Raw genomic sequence first — 20352 nt, forward strand, 5'->3', positions numbered from 1 at the left:
ATTCTGTGTTTTAGCAGTTTAGTATATGTAAAGATAAGCAGATGATGGTTAGACATACTTTTCAAGGAGAATAAAATGAAGAATAAAATGAAGCAAATGTCTTCTGATTTCACTCCAAATGTAGTTTCAGAAAAATGCTAATTTTCCCTTTACTGCTTTGATAGTTGCTGTGGCTGGACTTCTTTTACAAGACATAAATATTTATGCGCCTCATGCAAGTAAGAACAGTGAAACATAACAAATAAAACACAGTTTAAAAAGATATCTATGCTAGTCTTTTACTTACAAAACATTTGTGCTTCGTTGATCCATGATGGAGGGTTTTTTTTAGTATCCACAAGAGAATCGAGTTTTAAATGTTAACACTAAAGATTAGAGGTATGTATATGAAAAAGACTTGGTCTAAGTGCAGAGCGATATTAATTTATTTTGACCAGCTGCTAACAATTAGGGAGCGAGCAAGGCAGCGGTGGGATTACTTCACATTGTGTCTCCCTGTGGCAAAACTTTAGGGTTTACCAAAAATAGAAAACGTGGCAAATAGAGAGAGAGACAAACGGACTAAAAATGTATAAATGGAGAAGATAGGGGAGGAGACGTAGCAGAAAAGCTTTTCTGATTTTGCCATCTGCTCTTATGAGATCATTCTGGTACTCTGTCAATGCCAGATCCTGTGTGATTATCCATGTTCATGTCCACACAAAGCATCCGAGACATCCTGGATACATATTAAAGGAAAAGCCTGAACCTTTGACCTTGCAGTCAGGGGATATACTGGCTCTGTTATGCAAATTAATATAAGAACTGTTATAATCACCTTTATCCTTTGATGGAGCATTTCTGTCCTGATGGGACAGGTTTGACCAGTATGAAAATGATGTGGATGATATTCTATGGCTTTAAAAGTCTTCAAATCTAAATTGAGTTGATTTTCGACCAGTTTGTTGTACATCACTCGCCACCTCCCTTTTTTAAACACCAAATGAAGGGAAAATATTCTGGAAGAATTATGTTCATCCTTACCATAAAATCTCAACCTTGGAAAATGAACTCCAAGGTGCACTGAAGCAGCTTTGACAGCATATGTTGGCGTAAACTGTGTGTGTGTGTGTGTGTGTGTGTGTGTGTGTGTGTGTGTGTGTGTGTGTGTGTGTGTGTGTGTGTGTGTGTGTGTGTGTGTGTGTATTTTTTAATTCACGTAATGAAGTTTTAGTTTTATAGTGTAGAAAAGCACTATGTGACTTCAAATAGCCCCCAAAAGGTGCTCCTTTTATTTGATTGTATCTGTGCTAATAGGCTCTAGTAACTATAGAATAAATTAGTCTTGAATGTGTAACACTAATAACCACACATTAGTTTAACTAGTTTCTAAAGTCAGATTTGTCTTGTGATTATACTCTTCAAACAGGCATTTAAATTTTTAGAATTCTACTAGTTCTTTGTTGTGTATAAACACTGATATGTTACATGCATGATAAATTCTGTTTAAACAAAAGGTTATGATTTTGTACCTGACTGTTGGACACAGCTTGTTGGTGATATGGGGAGAACCTGGTCTTGACAGGGTCCTCTGATGTAGGACTGAGAGGCTTTGGATCCGACATCGAACGCTGCACACTTTTTATGGGTCTTGGTAGAGTCTGGTGGCGTTGGGGTGACTCGGCGGTGAAGGCCTTTTGCTGGGGCGTTACGTGGGCCTTGTTAAGCTTCTCCTGTGAGGCAAATGTTGTCTCTAGCATGCGATGAGGAGACAGCGGAGATACAGGGGAGTATAGCACTTGGGGAGATTTGGGGGGCTGGCGAGAATGAGACTCATTCTGTTGCTGCTGATAGCCGATTTCCAAGGGGTCTGGTTTCCTCCTCTCAAACTTAACAACTCCTTGGAGTCTAGGGGAGATTGGGTCAGATGTGTTTGCTCCTACTATATGCAGACTTGTTGAGTAGGGGCTGATAGTTGTGGGCACACTTAGCTGAGGGGCGACCACTCCCTGGGAATGAGACTCTGGTTCTGTCTGGCAGGCCAGACTCTCTCCTTTGTGCGTTCTTTCAGGAGCCGCAATGTAATGTAACAGGTCAACCTTTGAGGTTTCTGCCACTGTAATGTGGATTGCAGGCGAAACCCTGCCTAGTTGGTCAGGTTCTGTTTGGCATGATGAATCATTTGTGGTCTGAATAGCTATGCTTGCAGAAACCACTTTGGATGATCCTTCAGATTTAGCCTCACCGCTAGATTCAGAGTGCTTGGATGCACGTGATCGCCTGCGCCTTACGGGCTGCTGGTCCCATTCTGCCTGGTCCTCCTCATCAGTCTGTACACTGCAGTCTGCAATTCGCCGAGTTCTCCTGCGCCTGTTCATGAATCTTTCCTCTCCATCTTCGTCATCTGTTTGCACACAGCTGTCTGTAATCCTTTTCACAGAGTCCTCCTCTGAGCCATCCCTCAGCCGAGGCATGGAATTCTGCTTTTTCATAATCTTAGAGTCAACCTGTTTGTCACTGCTTTTTAAAGACATTTCAGAGGCTGAACTATGAATAGGTCGAGCTGCCACCACGGCTTGGACCAGCTGTCCATCTTGCCAAAACTGAACACTCTGTCCATCTTGCTGAATAACTCTACCACTTTGGTCACAAATAATAAACCCTTGAGGGGGACCTCCTCCAACAACAACACCTTGTATAGCACCTTGGGCAGATGTTGCTGCTGCTGCAGCTGCAGCAGATGCAGCAGCAGCTTCAGCCGCCACAGCTGCCGCTGCTGCCTCCACTGCTGCTGTCTTTTGCCTTTTCTGCTCCTCCAACTGCTGCTGGAGCTGCTGCTGTAATGACTGGATTTGCTCAAGCTGCATTCTCTGTTGAGCTAGTTGTTCCCTTTGCATAATGAGCTGCGTTTCGCGCTCAGCTTGCTGCTGCTGTAGGACTTGCTGTTTGATCGTCTGCAACTCTTGGATCTCACGCTGAACCAGGAGCTGTTCTTTTTCTCTGTGACGCTGAAGCTCCATACGATCTCTTTCAAGCTCCTCTTGCAGACGTAACTGTCGTAATTTCTCTAGTTCAACCCGTTCTCGTTCTAACTGCAGCATGTGCTCTTGTTGCTGACTCAGTCTCTCATCTTCCTTACCTTTCTGAGCATCTGTGGGTGGAGAAAGTTTGGAGCTTGGTGCTTGTGCAGAACCATGTGGTGGTGCTTGCGAGTGACTTTGCGGCAAAACTAACTGTTGAGGCTGACTGACAGGTTGTGCTTGAGTTTGGGTTTGAGTGAGGGATAAAGGCTCAGTTTGAGCAGGCAACTGCTGTGCCTGCACTGGCTGGACAGTTGGAGGCTGGCTTTGAGCTTGAGAGAGAGCTGTAATACTCTGCGATGAGAGCTTAGAGTGGTCTATTTGATGATCAGCTGTTGTGTACATCCCAGTGGCAACAACACTTTGTACTGCAGTTTGTGATGGTGCAATTGTTGTAACTGTTTGTGGAGCAACTGTTGTTAAAGGCTTTCCAAGGTACATTGGAGTTTCTTGGTGGGAGCTGCTTACCACGGGCATACCTCCTGATGGTGTGGCAGACGTTTGATATTGGTTTGGAGGAGGGTATGAATATGCTCCCTGCGTGGACAGAGGCATCCTGGGAGTCAACTGAGGCAACCTTGTAAGACTAGCCAATGGTACAGCAGTTACACCTGTAGGGTACGATCTGTAAATTCCTCTCGGCATGGGGCGCAGGACAGAGGCAGGCTGTGTAGTAATTGGCAAGGTAGAGGCAATGGGAGCATTTATGGTAGAATATATCATTCCATCACCTCCCCTCAAAGCAGCAGGGTACAAGGCGCGTATACTAGCTTGTCTAGCATTTATTAGATTTGTTAGGGTTTGGCCATTTGCTGTTGGTCTTCCATCTGGTCCATAGAGTAAATTTGCTCTTATTGATGCTAAGCTTTGCTGGAGATTTAACTTTGCTAAAGGTCCACCCCTTCCTGCCCCATATGGTAATTCTGCATTAGTTCCATACCGGTTCCCATACTGATCCACTGTGTTAAGAGCTGCACACATGCGACTGATCTCCCTGGCAGTGGTCGCACTATACTGAGCCAAATTGGAGTCCTGTGATACTGTTAGGTCACGTGAACTGTAGGCATAGTCTGAACTGATATTTGACATGGAGCCATATCGGCGAAGGGGTAACGAAGGGCCTCCGAGATCTCCTTGGTGACGCAAGTCTGTGTAGGAACCATACTGTGCTCCCATGCCAAGGTATCCACCTTCATAAACCTGATTTATACTGCTAAGATCTACTGCCATACCACCCTGGAGATTATTCTGGTAGTGGCTAGCATCAGTCATGGAAGGCAGATTAGTATCCGACATGGATGGCTGTATTCTTCCTGAGGGGACTATGGGTGTTTGGTATGCTTTATGTTCGTCTGTCATTCCTTGTGTAACTTGAGGCTGGTGTTGTTGTTGTTGGCTAATGCTGTAGTGAGGTGACTGGGGAGGATGGGCTGCTTGAGAGCTTTCAGTGGTCGTGTTTTTATCTGAGGATACTGTGGTAGACTTCTGAGTGAGTGACCCTGAACAGGAACCACCAAAGGGCAATTTGTAAACAACATCACAACAAGCCACCTGGTTTTCTGGTTTGATCTGTCCAGTAAGATCCAAGACCTGAGGAGGGGGAGGAGGTTCCTCTCGCTTTATCAGTTGAGTCACTGTGCCACTTTGTGATGGATTACTCTCATCAAGGTGCACCATCATCACATGGGGCTTACCTGTGGACAGGTTCATTACTGTTGGCTTATTTTTTAGTTCTAAGGCAACTCCACCATACAATTCGTGGGGAATATTAGAAGCAGGAGCCCCAGAAACTGATGGTGGAGCCAGTGGGGAGACTCTAGGTATGGCACTAGCAGTCACTCCAGGCTGGGCACTGCTTGTCTGGTTCACTACAAGGTCTTTTTTTATCAGCAGTGGCTGGACTTGATTAGCCAAATTATAACGAGCAAAAGAGGATTGCTGCTGGTGCTGCTGGAGCTGTTGTTCCAGAAGCTGTTGCTGCTGAAGCAGCTTCTGCTGCTGTAACTGCAGTTGTTGCTGTTGTATACCCAGATTCTCCAGACAGGCATCAATTTTGGGAATAGATGGGTCTGTGATTGGTGGCTTACTTTGGGTTAAACAGACAGCTGATCCAACACCTTGCCCAAGATCCACACGGTTTTGTAATGGATCTCCATACACGACAGGCTGCTTTGGTTGGGATATGAATGTTGAACCTGCAACTGTGACACTCACTGTGGTTGGCGTTGATACAGATACGTGTGGTTGCTCTTGTGCATTTAGGTTCATGATAAGAGGTTGCACTGCTGTGTGTCTACCAGCCGGCTGCTCTGCTCCTAAAGAGTATCGTCTCGTGTCAGAGGCAAGGGATGTTAGGTCCATTCCCTGGTCTGTCATTATAATTGGAGCTGGCCTCATTGGGGCCCTCAAATCCACAATATTAGTTCCAAGAAGTGTTTCACCCTGACCTACAACCTTTGAAGTGCCTTGAATATTTGAAATTTTACCTAGCGATATCTCCACAGATCCAGCACTTATACCAACATTAACTTTTTCAACATTCTGAGCCATCTGAGAAGAATGTTTCAGGGACTGTTGAGATGGGTGTTTTTGAGGTGATGTTGGCGAACTTGTCGAAGAGGGATGCGAGCTGTAAAGTGTTTTACAACTTGCTTGTGTTGGTGATGACAAAGGCGAAGTGGAAGAATTTACAGTAAGTGGCTTGGCAGGACTAGTTGTTTCTGAACCGAGAGTTATCACCATCACCGGTGAATCTTGGGAGGACTGCTGTCGTATGAGACGTGGCGAAACTGCTCTTTGAGGTGCCTGAGCCCCATGGGATGCTGCAGCTGATGTAGGACCACCAGGCACAGATGGCAGTTGCCTGCCGCCACTACTAGTGGATCGCACAGATGGGGCATGAGTTGGACTTTGTACTGGAGAAGCAGTGGGAGAGACTGGGGGGCTAGGCCCTTTGAAAAGGGAAAAGACTCTGGAGGTCAGGGAGGATGTTCCAGGGTCAGATGGTGCCTGTGTTGGCCTCTGGGAGCCTACCTTGGTGCCAGCAGGTACCGGGCCACCTGTTTGGCGATTTGTCACAGTATGACTCACAGCTTTTGTTGTGGCAACTCCAACAACACCTTCAATTTTGGCACTCTGTGTCATCATCCTGTTTTGTGTTTCTTTTGATAGATGCTGTGCTGCATGAATACCTGGAATTCTTGGATCACTGCCTGTTGTAGAGAAGGACATAGGTGCAGTAACCTGTGTTGGGCTTGAGCCAGGGGTGAGTGCAGTTCCAGCTTCAAGATGATGCTTATCATCAGACTGAGAGGTACTTTTCCGCTGATTAACAGCTTGCCCCTGCCTCTGCATGAGCTGTGCTTTCTTCATCATCTCCTCGTACACTTCCTCTGCACTTTTCAGTGTTTTATCAGATGGTAAAACTGCTGTCTTTTCTGTTGGAGAGTAGAGAGAAGTAAAGGTTGGAAGGTTATACTCATTTCCTGATTTGTAAAGCTTTCCACCAATTATCTCAAAGCCTTCTGCCTCAGAGTCCATAGAAGGTGAGTACTCCGAACATGACGATCTGTGAAGTTCCTCCATCTCAGCAGCCTGCCTCAGCTCCTCTGTTGGTGATGCATCCTCGATAGGAGAGAGATTACTTGGAGGAGTTTTGGACCTTTCTCTGCGTCTTTGGGCTCGTAGCTCTTCTTTATCCCTTTTTGTTTTTCGGGCAGTACTTCTGATCCTCTGTTGCTCTAAATCTCTCATTTGCTCCTGTTCTCTAAGTAGTTCTTCCTCCTCTCTAAGCTCATCCTCCTCAGATGAGTCCTCAATGGTTGGCAGCAGGGGCCCATGGGAACGATGGCGAGCCTTTCTCTGCTGCTTAGCCTCCTCTAGTCGTGCCCTACGGCTAGGGCTGCTGTCACTGTCATCCTCCATGGATGACACAGATGTGGGGGATGTTCCAGAGGTGTAGCTGGGGGTGGTGGCAGGCAGAGTTGATGAATACTCTCCTTTAGACCGCTCCTCTGGAGACCCAGTCAGACTTTCCATCTCTAGCTCTGGTTCTCTTAGGTCATGCTCAGTACTGAGCTCCATGTCTCGATTGTAGCTGTTGGTGTTATTTAGCTCAATGGTTTTAAAGCGGCGAAGGCCTCCAGCGATCACAACGTCTTCTTCTTCATTTGCCTTATAAGCCCCTTCTGAAACCTTGGCGTCATCCTCAAAACTATTAGAATGATGAGAGAGTCGTCGCCTCTCTTTGTTTAAGTCTCCACTTGTTTTATGTGACTTTTTTACTTTCTGATTTCCATAATCTTCTAAATCTTCTTCATCAGCACTCATCTCCATAATTTGCCTCCTCATGTATTCTTCATCTGTTAAATCTTTATGTGACTTCTTCTGTCTTACTGGCAATGGTGAGAGACCACTTTCACTGCTGTCCTCCACGTAATCATGCCGAAGCTTACAACTGAGGTCATCTTCTGATTCATCTCTTGCTGCATCGTCATCGGGACTGATGTCCTGTCCTACCGACAGTGAATGTGGCCTGTGCTTCTGATCTGAAGTACTCTTTGACTCCAACAGAGGTTTCATGGAGCTCTCCAGCTTGGTGATTTCTGAGGGGATGGAGGCACCTCTTTCACTGAGCTTGATTCCTTCTTCCCGAATCTGACCAGTAATTTCCCCATGAGAACTGGAGATGCCATCTGAAGAGTATCCAGTGTCACTTAAACTCTGAGAACTTGATTTGTTGGAATCCTAAGAAAAGAGAGGAAGAAGAGAAGAGGTCAGAAGCAAAAAAGACATACTTTTTTCCTGTAATTAATTAATGAAAAAGTATATTACAAGCTTCAGTGCACATCTTGTATCCAACTATTTCATCCAGCTCATCAGTGACATTTCTATGAGCATTTTTGAAATGCTTAGGAGTAAAATTAATTCACTACACCTAATAAAGATGAAATAGTCTCTAATAGTAATATATTAGAGAATAATTAACTTGGAAATAACATATCCGTAAAGAGACAGTTCACCCCAAAATAACAATTCTTACTTCGTGGCGCACAAAGCACCAAAAAAAGTTGTCTTGATACATGTTTTTTTTTGGGTGGCAGGCAAAAAAGGTTCATTTGAAAATCCAGGAGCTATGTCTCTTTCTAGAATGTATGACTGCACAACTAAAAAAAGACCACCGACCTTGGTGGGAGTAGTTCATTCTAGGAACTACATTCTTTTTATTGAACTACACATGCAAATAAAAAGAAACTATACATGCTGCCACACTGTCACAACTACAAGCCTCACAGCACAGGTAAATGTGATGCAGGTGGTGGATGCAGTGGGGTAGAAAGAAAAAAACTTCTTGAAAGTGATTAGTGCTGGATTCACTATTTATTTAGAGTAACCAGGTCATGATGTTGAGAAACAGACTTTATTAGGGTTGAGTTTTGAGCACCACTTGGTAAGTGGCAGTTAGCTCCTTGATATTCACCAAACTATATGGTGAAAAAAAGTGGGCAGCTCGCACTAAGTTTAGATGGAAAGTCAGCACTATAGGCCAGAGGAAACATAAATTTGTCTTTTTTATGTGTGAACTGTTTCTTCAATCAAACAACCAGATATATTAACATTTTAGGTTAAAATCAACCCAAATATTTACACTTTATTTCTTTTTGGTTTTAGAAATTAGGCAAATTTGCAAAAGTTGCCATTTAGAAATATTTATGCATTTGTACTTGTACTTGGAAAAAAAGACCAACTTAACTGCAAAATGTTTCTGTCTTATAGAAAAGAAAAAAGAAAACAAAATAATTAGTGTCATTAGTAATGAATTATTTCATAGTTTATTATGGCTGTTGACTGTCTCGTCTTGATTTGGGTTGAGTTTGCCTTTCAGCATTATGTACACACAGATGGATAAATACACTGACACAGCATGACTATAACAGACAGTTGAACATACAAACAATTACGGACAAATGTCATTTGATTACATGCTTCATTGCCATCTTTGATGCATTCTCCATTGCATTCTTCCAACCGCTGAAGAATAACGAACATGCTTAGAATGCTTAAAATATCATCACGTGTCACATTAAACAAACACAAAAAAAGTTCAAGAAAACCTGCAAATAAAATAAAAGTGGACAAAACATGGCTGCAGAACGAAGGCATGATCTGAATGTAAGAAATGGCTCCTGAGACCAATGATGACGATCATAAGGATGAGGATGAAAATGACATAGATGGTGATGTTAAGGACATCATGATGATGAAAAAAGTCCATTAAAAGGAAATCATCTCACTACCAAGTGAAGGAATTTCTGTATCTCTATCTGTTCTTTGCCTCTCTCAAATGTAGTTTCTCACATTTATTTTCTCCACACGAGGTGACCTTAAAGTTGACGTCACCCTCCTCCGTGCCTTCTTAATGATGTCACTGGTCTTGATATCATAATAATTCCTAAATAAAACTGATGCTGACAACTACCTTTTCGTGACAGCACTACTCTATTTTATGCAAAAGATGTTATGATATAGCACCTTTAGGTAAAGATGTAATTATTTACACCTTAAACTTTGCTCAGGATTAAAGAGATAATGATGACAGAGTGGTGGAACAGATGAAGTTATGAAAATTATAATACGAACATAAAATCATAAAGAGCTTGATAAGCACAATAATTAAAAAATGTAAAAAAAAAAAAAAAAAAGAACAACTCTTAATGGAGCAAAATAAATAAAAAAAATGGTGACTCAAGTGGAACAGGTGAAGGCGAAGAAGTTGCAGGTAGCTCACTTCATGGTGTCTTGACTTCTGCGCATCTTCAGGTATCTTCGTGTCTTTTGGAGAAGTGACAGTCTCTGACAATGCCTTCTTTGGCGAGGCTTTGACGTCTTCTTTTAGAGATTTAGATGCAACTTTAGTCTTCTCCTGGCTTTGCAGATGTTTGCGGGCCTGGTTGTTACCTGTGGGTTTAGACTGAGTAGGTATGGTTTTTGAAGGGGTGGAAGAAGCCTTGGCATTGCTGGGTGCAGCTTTACCAGGGGTAGATGAAGTCTTGGGACCAGAAGGGCCCTTAGTCTGAGCAGAGGGCTGAGCAGATACCTTTGTCTGAGTCAGCCCTTTGGCCTGGCTCGGGCCCTTTGTCTGGTTAGCTGGCTGAGCAGGGACCTTACTTTGAGCGTGTGACTGAGTAGGACCCTTAACCTGACCAGGTCCCTTACTCTGAGCCGTGGGTTGTGTTGGACCCTTAACTTGGGAAGGTGGCTGGGTTGAACTCTTAAGTTGGGCAGAACCTTTGGTTTCAGAGGTAGGCCCAGCCTGTTTCACATTAGAGAGAGGGCCACTTACTTGGGGACCCGCTGGTTTCTGTTGTTGTTGAGGACCTGTGGTCCTGGGCCCTGATAGTTGATTGGGCCCTTTCTGTTGAGGTGGTTGTTGATTGGCTGGAACAGGTGACCGGGGGGATGCCATTGGCTGTGGAACAGGAGCTGGAATATCTCCCAAGCTTCCTGACAGGGCCCGCTGTGTCTGGCAGTTCAAGCATAACCATTCTTTCTTCTGAAAAACAAAAAGAAGAAAGCAGGATTTAGCCATGAAGTAAAGAAATCAGATAGGAGAACATGATTTCATAGTATGTACATCAGCAAAACAAATTATACACTAATGCTAGTAAAAGAAACAATTTGAATTTTCTGCCACCAGCAAACCTCAGGCATGATTAGGTGCTCATAGTAATATTTTCCAAAACACACTACTGGATTCTTATTCCCAGTGATTGATGGGTACAAGCATAAAGATCTGTCTGTTAGTTAGATATATTAAATCCAAGTCATGTTTCTTCATAAATGGTCACGGTGTGCTAAGGACATGCTATAGCAAGTCTGAACAACTGAATATTTGAAAGCCTGTCCAAACAAGGCCTTTCATCTCCTCAAGAAGACTTAATAATTTGACAGCATTTAGCACTCTCAAACCGAGTACACAGAAGAAAGAGTGCAGCACAAATACAAATGAACACAACTGTTATTAGATTGGACGGGTGCAACAATCATCAGATCTTTTATGGAGCCCATAGCATCTGCAAGAGCAGCATTCACCCTTCACAGTCATCCTCGCTAAGCCCTATGTTTGGAGAGAGGAGTGTGACACTGTTAAAAATCTAGTACAAAAGCCATCACAGACAGGATATTAACATAAACAGATTCAATTTCAGGTCAACACAACACATCGATCAAACTGCTCAATGGAAAGAAATGGTTCGATTACAGGTAATGAAAGCTGAAAATAGAGGGGAAGGAACTATGTTTGTAACACAGCCTCCTGTTAATGACAATCATCTGTGCCTCGGGCCTGAAGAATGAGCATTCTTGTGTCACCGACTTGTACAACAAAACAAATAACCTCATAAACACCTCCATTGCTGATTACCATCTGCCCAAATAAATCATTTCTTTTATTGGTGTAATACTTCAAAAGCATAAATACAGAAGATGGAATTTAACAACATGCCCGGTAACAGCTAATAAATAAAATAATGGTGGTAGGTGTGCAGTGACTGTATCAGAGGACATCTTTACCGCGATGCAAACAGTCAAGATGGCAGAGAAGGTTGCAAATAAAACATTTATTTTTAACGCACCCTTACGTTTTCATCACACTGCAATGATCAAATGGAAAAGGGAGTCATTGAAGTCACTGGGATGCTGTCTTTCAGTCAAATTCAATTAAGGAAAGTTACATTAAGAAGAGATCCTCCTGAGTTATACAAATAAATGAGAAAAGCCCATGTTCCACGTAAGACAAAGAGAGACTGACAGAGACTGACAAGCATTTAATCAGCAAGAAACATCTGATCAGCACAATAGGGATCTTAATCTAGAGACCCAAGAGGCCAGCATTTGATAGATATGTCTCTAGTGATAAGGTCTGTGAGTACAACAGTCTGTCTTCTTTATCATTTTATACAAAACCTTTAGAGACATTGACCCGGCCCTGTGTAAGGGAGAGACTGATTGTTCTTCTTAGTGGTCCTTGTCTGTCCTCTATTAGATTCAGTGGCCACAATGAATGGTGGCCGCATGGTCATGGACACCCTAATTGAAAAGTAGGATTAAAAACAAACTATAGAAAATGTAGGTATACCAGTTCAACTGCTCATTAATGTGAAGATTAATTCAGCCAATCGCAGGGCAGCAACATCAGAATATGGAAGAAAGGTGATTTCAGTTACTTTGAATGTACAACTACTGTGATTTTCTCTCACAACCATCTTTACACAGAATGAAAAGCGAACATATCTAATGAGAGACAGTTCTCTGGGTGAAAATGCCCGTCAGCGGTCAGAGGATAATAGCCACACTGCTTCAAGCTGGAAGGAAGGCAAGGGTAAGTCAAATAACCACTAATTATAATTAGAGATGGCACGATACCACTTTTTTTATGTCTGATACCGACACCGATATCATAAATTTGGATATCTGCCGATACCGATATGAATCCGATATAGTGTTTTTTAATCAACAAAACTGTCTTTTTAAATATCTTGCTGCATTTTGTACAAGTTCATACTCAAGTTTAAAACAACAACTACACTAAAGCTATTCTGTTATACCTGTATGCAAAAAAAAAAATTTCATAGTTCAGCAATACTGATCAATCTAATAAACTTAAACCTACACCATCCTCCCTATTCTGGTATTTTAAAGAGTACTTAGCGTAAATATTAAGGAACCTAACTAATAGGGTTCCAACTCCCAGCAACAACAAAAATAAATAAATAAAAAATAGGGAACCACCCCTCACGCTCCACCTCATGATGCTTAATCGACGTAATCAACCTTAATTTGATGCAGTGTGAAAAAAAATGCACAGAAATCAATTATTTTTCAATATATTAAAATATTAAATAGATTCAACATATTTCTTCAACAAAATTGCAGCCTGCACAGATGGTACCTTCCCAAAGTAAAAAGTACTATAGCTTACTAGGGTATATATATATATATATTAGACTTAATAGTTACTATATACAGTAATTGACTTCTATTCATTTTGCATCAAATTAAAACTTTGAGTGTCAGATAATTATTTATTAAAAGCTAGACATTTTAAATGAGAATAAGAAAGAAAAGTATGTCTTTGTGCCCCCTTTTCCCTGTTAATGCCCTATCGGCCCCCCTGGCTAAACTTTGCTAGATCCGCCCCTGCACAGTTACCAGCGTCAGCTACGTAGAAAAAGATCCTGGTGTAGAAAGTAATATTAAATAAATTCTAACAACAGCTTATCAAGCTTAAACGTGCTGCTGTTGTTTATCCACTGGTTTCCTCTTTCTGGTGCAAAGTGGGCCAAAAGCAAACAAGAGAGACGGACTCGCAACAGAAAAGCCGATCAGCTGATCATTAAGCAGTTTCATGATTGAAGTAGCAGCAAGAAGAGGCAGTGGCTCCATATATCGCTTGTTAAGCTTAACGCAGGAATGCTTTACAAAGATTCAGAGATGGACTTACACACTTGCTTTACTTCTCTCGGGGATAACTTTGTCGGAGATGAAATGCCGGGTTGCTAGCGAAGCTCCACAGCCGCTCTATCACGTGATGCATACTGCTTCGACGTGCTAACGTTCTGAGGTGAGTTACGGCTGTTGCAAGTTTTGTGAGGTGCTTTCGTGATATTTAATGGATCGGATTACATTTTTCATTTTTCTCCGATATCCGATCCAGTAATTTAGGTCAGTATCGGACTGATACCGATACGTAATATCGGATCGGTCCATCTCTAATTATAATCAAGGTATGAATATACACAAAACATCAAACTTTGAAACAGAGGGGCTACATAACCACAAGACCTCACTGCATGTCACTTCTGTCAGTTAAGAACAGGAAACTGAAGCTACAGTTTACACAGGCTCGCCAACATCGGAAAATAGAAGATTGAAAAAATGCTGAGTCTCGATTGAGCCGTCATTTAGCTTGAATCAACGGTTCAAGCTTGCGTTGGTATAACTGTATGGGGAAGATGTTCCAGGCACACCTTGGGCCCCTACTAACTGATCATCATTTAAACACCACATCCTACCTAAGTATTGTGTTGCTGTCCATATCTATCCCATCTAGTGTACCCATCTTCTGATGCCTGTTTCCATCAACGTGTCATGTCACAAAGCTCAAACCATCTAGTCAAAAGTGGGTTTTTACCCGTGTGGTGTCCTCGGGATTCCCATATACTTGTTTGCCATTCACCTAAGGACCAGTTTTGACCCGAGGACACCACAAGGGTTCAGCAATGACTTCACTGTACTCCAATGGCCTCCACAGCCCCTAAATCTCAATTCAGCAAAGCACCTTTGGGATGTGGTGGAGCCAGGGATTCATATCATGGATGTTATCATGCCAATATGGACCGAAATCTCAGAGAAATGTTTCAAACACCTTATTGAATTTGAGATGTGACGAATTAAAGCAGTTCTTAAGGCAAAAGCAGGTCCAATCTAGTACTAGCAATGTGTCCCTAATGAAGTTGCAGTAAGAGTATCATTCTGAGAACTCCTCATTTCTTAATTATGATCTAATATAATAAATTCCTAATATAATACATTTCTCATGCATGTATGATAGATAAATAAAGACATATACAGGGAGTGCAGAATTATTAGGCAAATGAGTATTTTGTCCACATCATCCTCTTCATGCATGTTGTCTTACTCCAAGCTGTATAGGCTCGAAAGCCTACTACCAATTAAGCATATTAGGTGATGTGCATCTCTGTAATGAGAAGGGGTGTGGTCTAATGACATCAACACCCTATATCAGGTGTGCATAATTATTAGGCAACGTCCTTTCCTTTGGCAAAATGGGTCAAAAGAAGGACTTGACAGGCTCAGAAAAGTCAAAAATAGTGAGATATCTTGCAGAGGGATGCAGCAGTCTCAAAATTGCAAAGCTTCTGAAGCGTGATCATCGAACAATCAAGCGTTTCATTCAAAATAGTCAACAGGGTCGCAAGAAGCGTGTGGAAAAACCAAGGCGCAAAATAACTGCCCATGAACTGAGAAAAGTCAAGCGTGCAGCTGCCAAGATGCCACTTGCCACCAGTTTGGCCATATTTCAGAGCTGCAACATCACTGGAGTGCCCAAAAGCACAAGGTGTGCAATACTCAGAGACATGGCCAAGGTAAGAAAGGCTGAAAGACGACCACCACTGAACAAGACACACAAGCTGAAACGTCAAGACTGGGCCAAGAAATATCTCAAGACTGGTTTTTCTAAGGTTTTATGGACTGATGAAATGAGAGTGAGTCTTGATGGGCCAGATGGATGGGCCCGTGGCTGGATTGGTAAAGGGCAGAGAGCTCCAGTCCGACTCAGACGCCAGCAAGGTGGAGGTGGAGTACTGGTTTGGGCTGGTATCATCAAAGAGGAGCTTGTGGGGCCTTTTCGGGTTGAGGATGGAGTCAAGCTCAACTCCCAGTCCTACTGCCAGTTCCTGGAAGACACCTTCTTCAAGCAGTGGTACAGGAAGAAGTCTGCATCGTTCAAGAAAAACATGATTTTCATGCAGGACAATGCTCCATCACACGCGTCCAAGTACTCCACAGCGTGGCTGGCAAGAAAGGGTATAAAAGAAGAAAAACTAATGACATGGCCTCCTTGTTCACCTGATCTGAACCCCATTGAGAACATGTGGTCCATCATCAAATGTGAGATTTACAAGGAGGGAAAACAGTACACCTCTCTGAACAGTGTCTGGGAGGCTGTGGTTGCTGCTGCACGCAATGTTGATGGTGAACAGATCAAAACACTGACAGAATCCATGGATGGCAGGCTTTTGAGTGTCCTTGCAAAGAAAGGTGGCTATATTGGTCGCTGATTTGTTTTTGTTTTGTTTTTGAATGTCAGAAATGTATATTTGTGAATGTGGAGATGTTATATTGGTTTCACTGGTAAAAAAAAATTATTGAAATGGGTATATATTTGTTTTTTGTTAAGTTGCCTAATAATTATGCACAGTAATAGTCACCTGCACACACAGATATCCCCCTAAAATAGCTAAAACTAAAAACAAACTAAAAACTACTTCCAAAAACATTCAGCTTTGATATTAATGAGTTTTTTGGGTTCATTGAGAACATGGTTGTTGTTCAATAATAAAATTATTCCTCAAAAATACAACTTGCCTAATAATTCTGCACTCCCTGTATCTGCTCAGTGTAACTGACTTTGAACACAAAATGATGTACAAATAATGGTTAGTGACATGTTGGCGTAGGTGTTAGTAGACAAAGCTACAGCTCACATTTAACACAACAGGATGAAAAGGATGAGGAGGTGGATGGGAAAAGAGGAAGGAGAAGGTGGTCCTGTAAGAATAATGATGCTGTTAGTGAAGATAATGTCTATTCAGGATATAGGTATATAATATTTGCTATATTTAATGCTGTTACTATATGCCGCTTATAATAATGTATAATTATTATTTATCTAAGCTGAATTATTATTTATGGGAGGCCACTAAAGCTAACATACTGAAACCTCTTCAGTATACCTACATGCACATCCCTGCAGACAGAGCAACAGTATAAAGGTGGTGAGACAGCAACGTCACTGTACATGTACATTTGTAAATGCAATAACAGACATATCAAATTATAGCAGGGTTTACCTTTTTTCCCCTTTCTGCATACTTAAAGAATGCATATGATTTTTCAAAGCATAATTACTGAAACCAAAACACCTGCAGCCAATGTATTTGCCAAGTGTCAGAAACTGAATCCACATTCTCTGCTTTACACTCAGCTAATATTTTTAAAACACTCAGATATAGCCTTCCAGCAGATTCTTTCCACACTGCCTACCTCAAAACAACACTGCATGCAGTGTGAATGAAGTTTCATGGCTTTATACACATAGATCCCCTTTTGTTTTTACTGTTCTTCAATTCAGTTTGATTTTATTTATTTGCATTGCACCAAATTAAAACAACAGTTGCCTGAAGGTGCTTGATATTGTAAGGTATAGACCCTACAATAATAATACAGAGAAAACTCAAACAATCAGACAACGATGAGCAAGCAGTTGGTGACAGCGGGAAGGAAAAACTCCCCTTTAAAAGCAAGAAACCTCAAGCAGAAACATGCTCATGGAGGGGCAGCCATCTGCCACGACTGGTTGGGGGTGAGGGGAGGGAGACAGGATAAAAAACACACTGTGGAAAAGAGCCAGAGATTAATAATAACTAATGATTAAATGCAAAGTGGTGGACAAACACACAGAGGGAAAAGATGTGCATGAAGAAGAAGCACTATCACTATATTTGCTTCCTTAAAAAAAATCCCTTTTTGTATTTGTGGTGCGTTCTCTTTAGAATACACATTTGGATATCTGCGTGTCTATGTTTATTACATGTATAAAACATCCTTAGCTGCTGTGGCCTGCACACAGAAAAATGAAAACCTCCAAGTCTTATTTAATCTATTAAGTCAGAAAGTAGTTGACGATTCTTTAAATGTAATTAACTTAAAGGAGTTTTGCAAAAAAAAAGTTTTTTCATTGTCATCTTTTGCTAAACTTGTATGATGTTTTGTTGGTTTCACAATTAATTTTGCAAAAACAGCCACGTTTCAAAGATGACGCCCAATCAGTCAGGGGGAAAAGAGCTGTAATAAGTGGCAATGACCCAGCAAACATAGAACCTCAATAATAACTCAATTATGCAACATGAGTGACAAATTATGCAACTCCTTCCCTCAGAAATGATGCCATTTGAATCATGAATAGTGTGAAAATATGCAGTGCATCTTGGTTAATGCAGCACTAACAATAGTGTGGGCAACGACATCATTTTTCAACATTAAGCAGGATAAAGTAAGAGCCTGGAAAACATTTGGGTGCACCGTGAAAACACAAACCACAGGTTATGACTGTAAGGTACTACATTACTTAACTTCACCTACTCAGTTTGATAAAGTCCGAAACCCAACAAAGGGCCTCAACCAAATATAACGCAGCAAAAATAGACGTGACGGTTACATTAAAAATCTATCTATAATGCGCTATTTTTGCTGGTGCTATTCCTCCGTACAAGATAAAACCTTTGTTAATATGCCCGAATCCTAAAGGAATCTGCTGTCTCAACTGAGACCACAAAGCGTGGATGGAGCTACTGCAATGCCAAACAGACAGACTTGCTTTGTTTTCCTATCTCTCAAGTGCTCTACTGAGAAGCTATATATAAACAGGTGCAGTGCTCTCAGAACTAGCCATCTGTGCTGGTTCTTTCACAACAAGTGACTGTGTGTTTGTGGACAGCTAGTACATGCTGCGACCAAGAGACAACTACTGAAGCTATGCAACAACAGCTACAGTGAAGACGCTATATGAGTGTATACTTATATGATCACACAATTAAGCCAGCTAATAAAAATTCCAGCTTCTGAACTCTTGACTCACGTCTCTAACTTTCTCGAAACCCCATCTAATCATCCTTTTTAACATTATCACTTAAATGAGATGCTGAATAGTATTTCTTTTCTATGGAGACGTTTTTCTTCCTGCCATGTTGGAAGTGCCAAACTCTCCTCTTTGCTCCCGAATCAGCATAACACCACTGCGTGGGTGAAAGGGAAAGAGGAGCAAGGCCAAACCGGAGCAGGGAGTAGCAAATTATTCATGTAGAATGCTTTAGCTTGTACAGCAGCGAGTGTTGTGGGCTGTGCTTCCCACCTCTACCCACACTATGTGGAGAAAATCAGGACCGTATAAAAGAGCGAGCCTCTGTGCTTCAGAAACAGCCTTTTAATGCATCTTGAAAACAAAACAGCCAATTCACTGTGGTAGTCTCCAGCAGCTCGATAAATACAAATTAAACTGTAGCCAAAAACTACAAAAGACACAAGTAATGAAATGTCCTCTTTAAGCTGGAAGTAATTAATTCTGAAAACAGCTTTTTTTTACTTTTAACTGCAAAGAAACTGACATACCTCTGTGCTGTTCTGTTGTTTGCATTTTTCATTTGCTGGAACTCTCATTTTTTTAGGGGATTAAGTGTGTGGGGGTTTTCTCTAAGGACAGCAGGCTCAGTTTGTTAGCAGGATTATCCTGTTAGTGAGTTGATAACCTTGTTAAATGGCAGGTTAAGGTTAAGTTATCTGATCAGTGGACAGTGTACTTAACATTCACTCTCATCTGTGATTCAGATTTAGCCAACAGGACTACACACTGGTTGTTAATTTGTAATTACATACACATAATAAGCATTTAATGTTTGTTTGTATCTGCTAAAGCTTACATGTGCCAACAAGTGATTTTTAGCAATTTGTTGACAGAACACATGTTTTGAATACATTTTGGGATTGAACGTGTGTCTTTGTATTACTCTCTGCAGCTGTCAGAACCATTTGGTTTATTGTATTTCTTGACAAAATCTAGATGTGTAAAATATTCTCATTTGATTTTTTTCTGTAAACCAATAAAAGTCAGTGAGAAACCCTGGTGGTTATACGACAGAAGGAATGCGCACTGACAGAGATTTGTATAATTACAAATACTGTAAAGTATGTAATGAACACAACCGTTGTTAGATTGGACAGGTGCAAGTATGATTTAAATTTAGACACACTTTTTAAGACTGCTCTCACTTCTAGCAATACTAGTATGTATACACAGTTTGAGATTCTGTTTTATAGATCATGCATTTCTACATAACTTGAAAGAATATTTTCTTTGATTGAAGTTTGTCTGTTTGTATATCCTTTCCAAAAATTTCAAATTTTGGGACTGAAAAATCAATAATGTCAAAGTCAAACTCGCAAAAACTGCACTTCCTGGAATGGCCACTTGAGGACAGCACCAAAAACCCTAACCCTATATCCCACAGATATGTCAAAATACCCATATTTACAGGAGAAATAAACATATATAGCAGCCTGGTACACAAAATAAATAAATAAATATGTTCTGTACCATTGTGTCTGACTTGATTTTTAAAAACATTAAATTAAAGCATTTCTCTGCCTTAAATTATTAAGGCTTAAAAATTGCATTTGACAAAGTTTAAGCCTCCACATTCCTTTATGGAAAGATCAGCCCTAATCTGTTAGAACCTGTGATCCAAAATCCTTTAGAGCGCGTTACGGGACCAAGTAAATTTCACATTTTTATTAACTCTCAAACTCAGAAATGTTGCTGTAGAACAGGGTCACCTTGTTACCTGAACAGAGATTTACAGATCTTGGTAAAAGACGGCAACAGTCTGCAGATGATTCACGGCACGAAAGTAAATAAAAACCTGTCAATGTAGAC

At 41.4% G+C, this 20352-nt stretch overlaps 1 protein-coding gene across 1 annotated transcript in view; it reads right to left on the reverse strand.

Annotated features, from left to right (window-relative positions):
- Nucleotides 1-20352, reverse strand: part of bsnb (bassoon (presynaptic cytomatrix protein) b) — a 76971-nt gene that overhangs the window by 10036 nt on the left and 46583 nt on the right. The window contains exons 4-5 of the mRNA XM_080892830.1: nucleotides 10402-10611; nucleotides 1512-7805 (exon numbers count right to left, since the gene is read on the reverse strand). Of these exons, the coding sequence (XP_080748956.1) occupies nucleotides 1512-7805; nucleotides 10402-10611 (6504 nt within the window). The remainder of the gene's footprint in view (nucleotides 1-1511; nucleotides 7806-10401; nucleotides 10612-20352) is intronic.

The sequence above is a fragment of the Rhamphochromis sp. 'chilingali' genome (genome assembly GCF_963969265.1).
Source record: "Rhamphochromis sp. 'chilingali' genome assembly, chromosome: 9".
In the NCBI taxonomy this organism is placed as follows: domain Eukaryota; kingdom Metazoa; phylum Chordata; class Actinopteri; order Cichliformes; family Cichlidae; genus Rhamphochromis; species Rhamphochromis sp. 'chilingali'.